Source organism: Strix uralensis, chromosome 23 (assembly GCF_047716275.1).
Source record: "Strix uralensis isolate ZFMK-TIS-50842 chromosome 23, bStrUra1, whole genome shotgun sequence".
Lineage (NCBI taxonomy): Eukaryota > Metazoa > Chordata > Aves > Strigiformes > Strigidae > Strix > Strix uralensis.
In genome coordinates, this window is record NC_133994.1 from 6,595,079 (window position 1) to 6,608,743 (window position 13,665).

The 13,665-nt window shown below is 39.2% G+C and overlaps 1 protein-coding gene across 2 annotated transcripts in view; it reads right to left on the reverse strand.

The window, feature by feature from the left end:
• Nucleotides 1-3,163: 3,163 nt before the first annotated feature.
• LRRC38 (leucine rich repeat containing 38) overlaps nt 3,164-13,665 on the reverse strand; it is a 68,246-nt gene continuing 57,744 nt past the window's right edge. The window contains exon 2 of one of the 2 annotated variants that reach the window (XM_074892947.1): nt 3,164-5,419. In XM_074892947.1, coding sequence (XP_074749048.1) covers nt 5,166-5,419 — 254 coding nt within the window. In that variant the 3' untranslated portion in view covers nt 3,164-5,165. The remainder of the gene's footprint in view (nt 5,420-13,665) is intronic. The other variant, XR_012632053.1, reaches the window with a different exon arrangement.

Here is a 13,665-nt window from a genome sequence, read left to right on the forward strand (position 1 = left end):
TGCTGCTCACCTCCCTGCAAACTTTTCACTTCCCACAAAACTAACAGTAGAAGCCTGCTCTGAAGTGTTTACTCGTGTTTTTTGACAACCCCCAAAAAAGCACATTATGTGATGCTAACCCAATGTTACACAATTTCACACGGCTCCATGGAGCTCTGGGTGGGGTGTGAGAACTGATGGGAACCGGAGACACACTTCATAATTCAGACATTCTGCTTTGTAACAGAAGGTCTCCTGTTGCTCTCTGTCAGCTTAAAATGGAATAGTTTTTTCCTGCTAACTTTTTACAATCATAACTGGATGGTTGTTCAGCATAAACAAAACTGAGTTTTCCTAGTCTCCTGGTTGGATATATTGCTGCTGGTGATTTGTATTGTTGTACCATGCAGAGAGAGTACCAAACCAGGATTCTGTTGTTCTAGATACAGTCAAGACAGGACGATACAGAAACCAAGACAAAATGGGGAAGATGACAGCAAGATGAGAGTGGGAATCTGATTAGAAAACCAAGTGTTTTTATTACAAAGCATTAGCTATCATTAGATGACATATTTGAGGTTCTTTCCTAGCTATTTGCTACAATTCTATGATAAGGTTGCATTGCTCCAATGTTAACAGAGAGAACATGAAGTAAATGTGGCTCATGCATATTACAGGCTGCCTGGCACTCAGAGTCCATGGCAGATCTTACTCTCCAAGAAATTTAATGTCCTAATGTATATTTCTGGTTTCTTTTTGGGAGGAGTACGCAAGGATTCAGCATTTCGACATCACCTCCACCACAATAAATCACGATGACTTGCCTCCACAGTAATGCAGCTCAGGTGCCGCTGGAGGTCGGTAAAACAGGTCACACCACAGATGAGAAGATTGTTCTCAGAGAGGAATGGTCAGGTTCGGAAGCTATCAAAACCCTGCCCCTTTATATTTTGGGGGACATGAGCTGAACTTAGAAATGTGCCAGCTAGCAGCCCTGGAAACTAAAGTAATTTACTCACGTAGTAGGTAGGCAGCAGATGCTGAATCAGTAAAAGGTGCTGCATGGAGTTGCTCCCGTGGGTTTGAAAGCCAGCACAGAGGAACCTCCGCTAAGGATGAAGGGCTGTCTCAGGCTCAGCATCCTCACCAGGCTTCAGCTGTTCCACTGAGGCTGTCTACAGGGGTGATAGTTACAGCAAGCTCTAGTATTGTTATACACACACCTCCTCCCTACCGCACAAGTGTGCACACCCTATCCACATATATAGGTGATTGCACACAGTTCTTCCCACAGCTGAAAGGCGACACCATTTTTGGTCACCTCTAAGTATGCTAGGCTAAATTTTAAGCTGTCAGTGTACAATTGCTCATTCTCTACTATATATCTGAGCTAGGCAAGCAGTATGCTCCTCTTTATGAGCTTCCAGAACCATCCCTTCAAGGTACTTTCCCAATGCATTTTTATGCTGCTCTAAAAAATGATCCATTAATATTCACATCTGAGTAAGAATCACAGCAGGACTGAGGCTGCCTCAAAAAGATGCCAGCTGACCAAGGATGAAATGTTAGGTTTGGACAGTCACTTCAGGTGATCTTTATTTTAATATTTTGTGGATTAGATTTTTTTAAACCAATGCACACACTTCTAAAAAGTCAGACTCTCTCTCAATTACATCACGCAGATTTGCTTTCTTGCACATTTTTTGGATCCTCACACATACCAAGATCCAGCATTTCATCAAGGAGACATGTCTGCAGGCAATGCGACAGCTGCTTCCTGGCTCTTTGAGCCTGCAACATTTTATTTGGGTCACGCATAGTATATTTCCTTCCCCTTGAAGCAGGTAAAATGTCTGCTCATTTCTGACAGTGAGAGATACCACCACTAAAGTAAAGCCCTTTGAGAAGGAAAATTGTAAATGAGGACAAACTTTCTCTTGCACATATATAACCACGTACAGGCAGTGCTTCTTGAGCTAGCAACGTGCTGCACAGGTTGCTAAATTCAGCTCTTATCCTTGGCACCACTGTAACTCCACTAATCTTAATGAGGGTTACCTCAGTCTGAGAAGGGAGTGCATACTCACTAGATCCCACCCACAGAAGCAGCCTCGCATGGGAACCTTCCCAGGTCCACAAAGCTGGAGGTGGGATTACCTCCACGTTGCTACCTTTGTGGAGATAAAACTGCAATAATAATGCAGTTTTGGAGGGGATCATTATGGTGATCACTAGTTCTGGCAATATTCCTACAGAAGAATGTTTTGCTCTGAAGATTACATAAAATAAGAAAAAGCCCATAAGAACTAAATCCAAGTTCTGTCTCATATACTACCAGTTAGAATTATGCGAAATCAATATTAATAGTAGGTAACTGCTGATGTTTGCAATGAATAAACATTACTAACTGGATGAGTTCAATACTTATGAAGCATATATTACTTAGTAGGGGAAAATATTGTTAAAGTTTTTTATCTGGAAAAAAAACATACATTGTAATGTGATGTGATGGAGTATCCAGAATGGCAGCTCCATAAATAAAACTTTACTAAGCCTTGCTCTTCAGCTTGCACTGGATTATGTGGGTGTCAGCTTGGTCTGTTCCTTGCTGTTCTGAGGGGTGATAAATTCCAAATATAATCAGTGCTTTCAGGACTTTATATTGGGTTGAACAAAAAACTACAAACTATAAACAAATCTAGATCTTCATTTTGAGGCACCATGGTAGGATGAACCTGCAAGTAAGAGAACCCAGGCAAAATAGTTGAGTTTGAGATATGACCTCTGCAAACTTACTCAGCCTTACAGGATAATGAAACAAACCCCTAAATTCATTACCAAAGGAATGCTGAAACATTCACTGATGTCTCACTGAAAAGTTTGGTATGATATATCATTTTGCTAACTGGTTTCAAGTTTTGAGTCCATAATAAAACTTGCAGAGAAAAAAGTGTGACCCAGTTTCTTGTTCCATGACTGAGCAATTTGCAGAGCTCTAAATATAAAACTGTTGATAACATACCCGTATTTGTTGCAAAGGGAGCGTTCTTCATGAACTGCACCGGGCAACAAGGTGTGTGTTTCCAACCATACCGCAAAACCCCGCTTATAAATGATGAGAGAATCAGGAACGGATTTTTCTCCTTTTTTCATACCCCCATACAAATAAACATGAAGGCCCATGTTGAAATTATAAATATATTCATGTTATTTATAATCATGGCACTACACAGTGAAAATCATATCATTTCATTTTTCTTGAAAGGATTAGAATAGAATAAGACAGTATTGATACAGAATATCCTCCTACTGTCCTACTTAATTCTGTTTCAATGTGTTCTCAGAAATAATAATCTTAACAATGGTAGCATTAAATCGCATCGAATAAGCTGTAGAGCCAACAGAAATAAACACTCCTGTCTGGTTTTGACCTCAGCATGGTGCAAACTCTGTTGGCGAATGGAGTAACTCCACTGGTGTCAGTGAAGTCATACTGATAGGAGATCTGATTAGACCTACTGCGTAACATCTGCTTCAGCCTAACATATAGAATCATTATACACAGCCCCAGCAGAGTGCCCCCCGCACTGCGTATCTCAAAGCACTTGAAAAAGATAAACAGTTATGATGATCTTCATTTTCTAGGTAGTGAAACTGAGGCACAGACAGACAGTGCTTTGCTGAAGGTCTCTTTGCTGATCACTGTTAGATGGGGGCAACACCCAGGAGTGTCGAGCCCTAACCCCGTGCCCTGTCTGCGGGACCATATTACCCCGTAACACACAGCGGGATTCACTCCTGTCTGCCTGAACAATTAGCACAACAGACACAAGAGATTTGGAACTAACTGCCCATAAAAGACCATTCATATTAACTGAGCAAGGCAATATTTTAACCAGAGTGTTTTTAAAGAAATCATAGCATTTACAGTAGTTAAATAGATGCTACTTTTTATCAGATCTAATTCTTTTATAATACCATACAGTCCTTAGATTGTTTATTACTATGTTATTCATTACTTTGAGCCCTCACAGCTACTCTAGATAACACTTTAAATACACAGAGCTTTAAAAAAATATTTCCATTACAAATATTTTAAAAATATACTTATCCTAAAAAGCTGTCCAGCACTATTCCAAAAATCTCTTGTAATAAATGTCTTTTTTAATGTTAACAAAAATATCTACCGTTATATAGAAGAGCTCAAGTTTTGACAAATCTATAATACAGTCAGAAACATCTTGGGCCAGATTCCACTCTTGTTTATACAGTTGCCAATTTGGATCGTGGTGTTCATTTCAGTTGTGTTCTCTAGTATAATCAGGAGCAGAATATAGCCCTTAGTGTTTTAAAATAACTAAATGGACTGGATACTGCAACAGTTACTTGTGCCTAGCATTACAGGGAAGGGAAATCCTTTACTTTACTGCATCTAAAAATGCCAAAGAATGTTATATTTAGTATTTGTGCCGTGACCAAAGAGGTGCCAGGCAGCTGCAGTGGATGACTCAGATTTAGAATCGTATTCGCTTATAGAAAAAAATTTTTTTGGCTGAATGATGCCTGCAACTGCTGTCATTAAATGGAGAATGAATGTTTAGAGAGAACGCTTGTAGAAAGAAAATGCCAACCTTCCTATAATTCTTTCTACAATTCTAGGAATAATTTTAATTACATTTTGTTACTTGGAAAGTTGTGTGAGTTTAATAGACTCTCCCACTACTTAGATCTAGGAAGGAGACTATTTTAAATTGCTTCTGTATTTTCCAGCTGAAATGCCTCCATCTAGTCAGTCCTTTTCAAAGTGCATTTAGAACAAGCTATTAAGCACTTACTGCATCTCATCAGAAGGACAATCTGGAAGCTGTGTGTTAGTGGAACTTTTTTTTTTTTTGCCTTTCCACCTTTTTCCTCCAATCTTCAAATTTAAATGCAGTGTTTGATTAAGGATCCTAGAAATGAACCCGGTCTCATTGCATCAGGTAACATATGTAAGCAAAGCTAGCAGTCTCAGATGCAAACTACAATTCCTACCTGTGACCGTCATGAGATTAGAAGGGATCCTTACACACTGTGATTTCATTTAATTCATGCTTAAAGCTTTTACTCTACTTGTTTTCTTCCTAGACTTTGGCTGATGATCTAGTAACTTATAAACCAAGGAAACTTAAGCATATAGACTAAGTTCAGTCCTCACTGTCGTCTTCATCATCATCGTCATCTTTACTGGGAGCACATCTTTGGAAGCAGTGTACTAGAGTTGCTAAGAAGAAGCTTGACAGAATAGCAGCAATGGAGACTGCGACTCCAGAGAAGATGATGATAAAAAGGTCCGTCAATGACAAACTAAATTTGCATTCACTAAAGCTGACCTCAGATAATTCATTCAGAAAGATTCTTCTATTTTCTACAGGCAGGGAACACTGGATTTCATGGAGACCTGCAAAGAAGAGGAAAGGGAAACAAATCAGCGGAATATTGATGAATCCTTCTGTTGTTCCAGTCAGAGATTGAATGGCTGAAGAAAAGCTTTAGGGTTAATTCTAGGTTTATGAATTTGTACAAAATTCAGGAAAAAATGGAACAAAATCTGTCACTATCCAAAAACCATTACATAACCCCCTTGAGTGGCTCCTGGAAATTAAGTTATTTCACCTTCAATCTTGCAGGTATGACCTAGGACCATGACTTTGAGGATTTAAAAAACTGAATGTTGAACCCTGGATGCATCTATATCTGGAGACCTGGAAGCACTTCCCAGCTACTCCATCTGAACACAGATTCTGACTCCAAAACAGGGTAACAGGGATACTGCAGTTCCTGCCACACCTTGGTGCCTTCTACACTATGTTTTTCCATGTAGTTCCAAAACTACAGTTGTCTTTTTCTTCTGGTCAAAACACCACCTTTGGGTTAATGGGTGCTTGTTTGTCTATGACCTGCTTTCACCTTTTCTCTCTGGCTGTCATAAGGACATGCAGACTAGCAGATATTCCTCCATGCATTGTTGAAGAATGCCTAGAGCTGGGTTTTTCATTCTGAAAGCAAAAAAATCCGAATTTAAAAACCAATGAGAATATAGTTTGACACTAGACAGTAAAAGCATACAGTTCACCGCATATGCCCGACTCCCTCTTTATTCACTAGAGGGGAAAATCAGGAGAGTATATTAACAGGGCTGGAATGGAACAAATTACAAAGTGAATTAGTCTGTATGGCTGTTGGCAAGATAGCTTTTATCTTGTTATTAAGGATATGAATGTAAAGGGGACATACAAGAATTGTGTATGAATGGCACAAGAACAGCTGCGGGTTTACTTGATACACTTTCACTCTGTGTCTGCTACTGATGGTGGAATGGACTCCCAGTTTTTAACTCTGCATTGCTGTGTGCACACAGTGCATAGGGTGTTTCCATCCCACAGCTCTACCATATAACCATTATGTCACTTTAAATATGGAGTGTGTGACGATAAGATTTCATCTGCTTTTGTGAATCCCATTTTTCTTGTGGCTGATTAGTTATGGCATATGATGTTTCACTATTAAACCCAGGCTCCTAGGTTGAGTGATGCAAAGCCAACTGCTTATCTGGGTCCAGCCCAGCTGTTATGTTGATTTGAGAGGGAGTTTTCACTAAGTCTGCTATGGATCCAATTATCACCCTGACTGACTTGACCTTGTAATGATGATTGTACTAAATTTTGACCCCTAGAAGCCATCCTGTATCTGTCACATTTGCCTACAGTTCTGTTGCCTTCCCTCTTTCTCATGCTCCTCTCACTGACAACGTAATAAAAGCTGCCAGCAGAATAGGACAACAGTCAGCATGCCCAAGGCTGAATGGTTTCCTCCAGGCAAACTGCCACCTGAATACATGCTGCATTTTTTCTCCGAGCCTGGAGTGCACGAGCGATGTATACCAGATGGTGAGGCAACTTGCTTTGCAGATCTTTGAAACCTCCTGTTTATGGAACTGGCCTGGAAGGTAAAGGAGCCACACGGTTTCAAGCATCCTCTGAGACTTTTGAAAAACTGAAGCCTGCAGTATTCATATATATCATGTCTTGCATTCAAGCTGACATACCGGAGTCCTCGAGTGTGCCTGTGACTGCATGGGTGGCTAGAGGAAGTACACACCATTGCCCTCTATAGCTTGTGATAGAGCTCTTGGTACAAACCTTTCTACTGAAAGAAGTGAGAGTTGTTCACTGAGTCCGTATCTTCTTTTCATCAAGACTTGGGAATAGCAACTCTAGTGGTTAATGGGAGTGACAAGCAAAAGTGGACACAAATAGATATCGTTCCCTATTCAAAACCATGAGAAATAAGGCAGGAGTGAGAAGGCATAGGCTGGAATTCCAAGACCACTGTCTTTTTAATCAGATTTTTAAATGCTAACAGTTTTCAATAAATCAACATGATGTTGACAGGAATGAAAGCAGTTACTGCTATTGTGTAGGAACAGCAAGAAAATGAATGTAACCACTAATTTGTTTGAAGAGGAAGTTCCTTGCTAATAGGAAAAGATCATTGCAGTATTTGGCAGAAAATCCTGGTCCAAGTAAATACAGCACCTAAACAAATCGCATTTCACTTGTAGCAAGCACAAGAAAAAACAAATGCAACCAAGTTTCTGTAAAACAAACCACTATAATAGCTGTAGAGACCTCATGAGAACTGCTGTTTTCATAGCAGCTGAGCCGTGCTCACAGCATATCTAAAGGAAGAATGCACAGGTGACCATAAACAACTTTACTTTTTCTATTTCTGACCAACTGCAAAAGAAATTCTGTGGTGTCCTCACCTGCCAGCTTTTAAAATTACCTCTGTGCTGGAGGACTGATGAGCTGAAGTATCAGATCTAAGCTTCCATAAAGAAGGAAGTAAAAAAAAAAGTATATTAATGAGAAAGAGACAGAGAAAAAAAAGTCCGGAAGAAAACTATTGTTCTAAGCAGTTCTACATATGGCAGTCCTTGCCTCTAGAAATAACTCAGTATGGTAGTATTTGCCCAGGATCCCAGGGATGGAAAAATAAGAGCCCACTTATTCATTATCATTGCCAACAGCAGTTTTGCCATGGATCAAAACTGAGCCTGTAGACTGTGAGCTCTATTCCTATTTCCCAGATGCTTTCACCTAACATCACAACACAGAATACAAATAGAAAAGAATCTGCAACATACCAACTCACTTAGAGGGTATTTCTTGTTCTGAGAATCTGTACTGTAATGATTTTGAGTCCGATTATACAGTAACGAGAAATCAAAAAGCTCCTCTCCATGTAGCCATGGGTACTGGAATCTAGGTCATGTTCTCAAACCAAATAGATTAGATGGGAGTTTTTGACTTGCTCTATTCTGTGACACTGCAACATGCTAGCTTAGCCTCAAGTTTTTGCAGAATTATTAGTCATTGAGAATAACAGATGCCAATAGGCAAAATGCAGCACCATAAACCAGGGGCCAGCACAGAGGCCTTGCTAGCTCCCAGCTTTAGTTTCAGCCACCCTGTGTATGCACCATCTTTTCAACAAGACAGGAACAAACCAACCTCTCCCATCCACACAGAAAGCAGTCTGCTAAAACTGTGCTGGAAGCAACCTAGGAGGGCTGCAGAGCTCAGTGGCTGAAGGAGAAGGGAACATTTATTAGTCCATCCTGTTCAGGGAATGCTTTTCTTCGAGGTGTCATGACACTATTGCAAAACCTAATAGAGTTAACAGAAGGTTTTTTTGACTCCAAAGAGAATTTGGAACAGACTGTTCATTTGTAACAGCGGTAAGACTAGCAGCTCTGTCTCTGATGGCACACGGAGTTTCTCCTCCCAAAGCTAATGCAGTGGTTATTGCACCAGGGCTTCTAACTGCTTTCCTGAAAGCATCATAATCTGAAGGCACGTGCATGTCTGCTTAAGATGACATATAAACAATACCATGTCATCTGCTTCTCTCCATAGCAATATGTTACTTTTTTTACATTATTTAAAAGCAGGTTGTCTTCGTGACGTGAGAATCCAGTGTGCGTGGAGAACTGATGTTCAGTGCTCCACCTGTCCTTGTACATTCATGCCCAGCAATAGATCCAATTTTGTTCTTTGCTTGGGTAGAAAGTAATCCCAGGCCATCATACACCCTCTGCATGAACAACAAAGGAATGGCTTCTATAAAGTGATCAGTATTAATTATAAGGTGTGGTTTTTTTCCTCTGGGTGATTCCCAGCAGTTGCATATAGACTGGCTCAATCAAATTACCTGTCCTTCCCCAACCAAGACTTCCAGAGGACGCAAAGTGCCATTTAACCTTAGTGCTTTACTTTCTATACACTTGAACCACTTGAAGGGGATTATTTTTTATAGGTTTTTTTTGTTAGTGGGTTTTTTTTATTGTTTCTGTTTTTAGTCTGTAGAACCTGTTCAATTTATTCTTTTAAAAAAATCAGCCAGGCTTCTTGTAAAGGGTATCTCAAGTTTGATATTTAGTGCCTGGCTGCAGCAAGAAAACCTTTGATGATAGTTATATATATCTCATTGCTCCCACAACATGTTCAAAGAGTTGCTTCTTCATACCAAACAAATCTGTAAATGAAATAACAAGTGTGAGCATGTTATAAATATGTAGCTTATGTTATTTTGGTCAGGGCCACCACATTATCTGTAATCACTCCAGCTGTCCCAAGGACAATGTCACACACTCTGTAACTTTCTGCTACGTCATTTGAAGCAGCAGATGCACTATGCTGGCCAGCTGTAAAGTGTTGTTTGCTTTTAAAAGGGAATGCTTTGAAGTCCCAGTCAAGGGGCAGGTGCTAGATTCTATATAGGCTTTGTCTCTTAACACTGAAAAAATAAAATAAGATGAAAATACGGGTCTGTACCCTGAGGAACAGGACATCTAAGTAACATGGGAAATGTGAAAATGCTGGAATTCTAGAACCATAATGTTAAAAGGACAGGCATGTTTTTAAAAAGAAAAATAAAGATACATGTGCTTATAAGGAAGTGATGCAGGAGGGTTCCAGGTAGAGTTTGTTTCAATGAAATCCGCTAATAGGGAATATGACAATATGACTTTGAGATGCCTTACTGTTATAGGATTATAAGTCCACTGAAGTCTAGCACTTAAACCTTGACAATAAATTGCAGGTGATTAAGCTACAGCTAGATCCTAATACACATTTGCATTTGTTTCTGTAAAGGACTATGCACAGGCCAACTTGCCTTGCAGAGTCAGAGGCTGAAATACTTCCCCTGTAAAAATGAAATTCCTAGAAAATGGATGCAGCCTGAAAGCAGTCTTTATACAAATAATTAGTAATTCCCTTGTAAATTAATGAAAACACTGACAACGCTGTAATGCCCCAAGTTATAACTGTACTGATCTTCCCACCTCAAAAACCCCACAGAACCCCAGATATCACGTTTCATTAGCATCCTGCTGGTACTTTGTAGCTATAATTCAACCACGTTTCTCATAGGTACTGTTTGACCAGGAATTTTCAAACAGTACATTGGCAGGACCATCGAGTGCATTGAAATTCTCTGCTCTTGGAGCTGACATGGGATTTCCCTGGATATGCTGACTGATGATGTATTGTATTGTGAGTTTTGTTTTATATTCCTCCAGCTTAAGACAAGCAGCAAGACGCAGCACTTATTCCAGGTCTACTTGACTATTTGGAAGGATGCCTTGTGTATTTCCATCTTTATTTATTTCTAATACCTGTTCTAACTATATCTTTTATTGGACAACTTCTGAAATTCATTATTAATTCAACATTATGGTCTGTTAGCCCTCGGAGCAAGATTTCCCAGCCATAATTTTAGATGCTGAGTTTAAAAAAAAAGAAAGAGAACCTCAATTCTGTTCGGTCTTTATCGAGTTCACAGAAAACAGGTATCAAGAAAATTGTACAATAGTATGAGATAATGAAAATGCCCACTCATACATACACTGGTATGTATAGGAAATACATCCAGAAAAATATCTGAGGCCATAAACATTTAAGTGAGCTTCATGCACATGTGGTCATTACTATCTATACAACAAATGTAAGAGCACTTTAATATGCCATTTCAATTTATTTTTATTTTTGTAAAGTAAAATTGGTATTTGCCCTTTTGGGTGGAATTTAGCTGTTCTCCTGTTGCTGAATGTAGCTGACAGACTTGAAATGTTTAAATGTGGCATTTTATTTCTTGTATGGTATTTTGCCTCCAGCTATAGTTCTCTTTAGTCTACTTAAACACTGTCACTAATGTATTAGATGTATTAATAAGAAGTGAGAGAGGCATGGCCTCTGAAGAGATATGAAACTTCATTGGAAATAGCCTCAAGCTAACAGAACAGTGAGGCCTAAAAAAACCTGAAGCCTAGACTTAAGTCCCTCAACTTTTTATGGCCAAGTGCCCTAGAGTCTCAAAGATCAACATTAGAGGGTACTTAACAGTTTGTCTCAATGCCTAAATATAAAGCTTAACATTAAGTGTTCACATCTGCAAATGCTGTCCTCACATCTTCAAATCTGTGAAAGATGGAAGTACTCCAAAAAACCTTAAGATGGAAGAAACAGAGTGAAAAGCCACTGGCATTCAGATCATTTTACTGAAAATGACTAGGATATCAAATTATGTATTTTATATATATAGAAACAGATTTGATGTGCTTGTTAGGGAATCTAATTTCTGTTAGGAGTTCCTGCTTAAGCAGAATAAAAGCTGCTGAATGTGTGAAATGTCTTAAGGCTTTTAATTCCTTTCCAAAAAAACGGATATTATGTTCTGTACTAGTGATGTGCTAGCATGTGCATGATACTCGGGGAAGAACTGAATGGCTGTAATGGACAGAACAGCCTGTCCTTTTTAGCTGAAGCTTGCTCTGGTTCTATATTAGTACACAAAGTTAAGGCAGGCTTCTCTACATAGCAGATGAATAAATAGGTACTGATAAAGAATGACAAATCAAGAGGACTTAGAAAATGCTCAGTTTTTTCACTTGCTTTTAGTTAGGTGAGAAGTTCAATGAAACCTGTACTCTCAGGTAATTACAATGCCTTGTTTTGAAGACAATGTTTAACATTTTCAGTGAGCACAGGGCTACCATAAAGGCCTGGACTAATGAAGTAAGATGCTATTTTATTTACAGAATAAGTTTAGTAATAGATCTTACATTGGAATGGGATTATAGAACGAGCCTGAGAAGCAAGAGATGGTCACCTCATGGCACAGTCTTTCTAAACAGGCTTACAGAAAACATTCCATTCTTCTCACTGATTCACTTCCGAATCTCATAACTGCTTTCTCTTAGTACTGAATTCAGACCGAGTTCCCTGTTCCAGAAGGCTGCTTACAGTCTGTCACCTGCTCTTGTTTTTTACCTACTCCCCTTACTGCCATCCTTCTCTTCTATTCTTTTGCATAGACAGTCTTTACCTGGAAAGATGCCACTTTACCAGAATTTACCTATCCACCCATATTGAGGAGGTACTAGCTACAGAAATCTTGAAAGTAGCTAAAGAGCATCTGTATCAGTACTGGCACTAAAAAACCCCCTTTGAGTATCTTAAAAATTTGTAGTCTTGTAAACGCAACTTTCCAAAGGGGAGCAACATTTCACCAAATGGAGAAAAACAAGGTCCTAGCCTCAGCCTTTGTATTGTGACATGGGATTTCCTGCCACTAATGAACTTTTTTCCAGTAAAGTTCAGTGATTACCTTAGTTTAGGATACAGTTCTGCAAGTGGACCCAGTTCTGTCTTCTTCAGGCTTCTTCTACCAGTTCTGCTTCTAGTGGTGTGAACGGAAACGTTAGCATTCAGGAGGATGGTGTGCTGACACTGTGCCAGCCAACCCCTCCTGTAACAGGGAAGTCTAACACTGGGCACCAATCCTCACTTAAGCTTGTGCTACTTTAATTTCAAATGTTCAGAACATCTCTTTCCTTTATTTATCACACAGGCAGCACAAATCTATTTAGAATTCTGTCACTGGCCAATTCTGGAGGAATTTTTCAAGTCTTTCTGGAAATACCAGTGTACATAGGCTACCCATAAAAATGCTCAGTCTAAACCTTCTCATCAAATTGCTAAATGTCTTTCTAATACTATTTTAATAGAGAGCAGCAAAATTTTTCATTCTTGCAATGGATATTGGGGAACTTATACAGTGTATGTATTAAACACAAAAGGTTGAGAAAACACCATTGCATCTAGCACGAAAAGCACTGACTATTTCTTGCAATCCCAGAAACTCTACACAACTTCCCCAAAAGGTTTTTCCAAAGATATTGAGAAGAAAAAAAGTAAAAAGCAAAATGAGGGCAAGATGACAGAAAGGAGACACTACAGTCACATGCCAAGGAATACTTGAACTCTAATTAAAAGTAATGTTAAAAATGCATTAGTCATTAGCAAACAAGGTCACAGGCACAGCTGCCCAAAGCATGGTCACGGAAAGTAAAAATCAGCAACAGAGATCTCAACAAAGCACTTCAATGCAGCCACTGCAGACTACTTGTATTTCTTTTTGTTACATGCATTTTATCTGAATCCAATCCCTTCATTGAGATTAAATCCTCAGAGGGGTTCAAGAAATGTCTTTTGCAGTGCTACGCACTACTTTTAAACAGCACCTTTCATCACAAATTTATTCCATCAAAGCCATTTGTATTTAAACTCTGAAATGGAA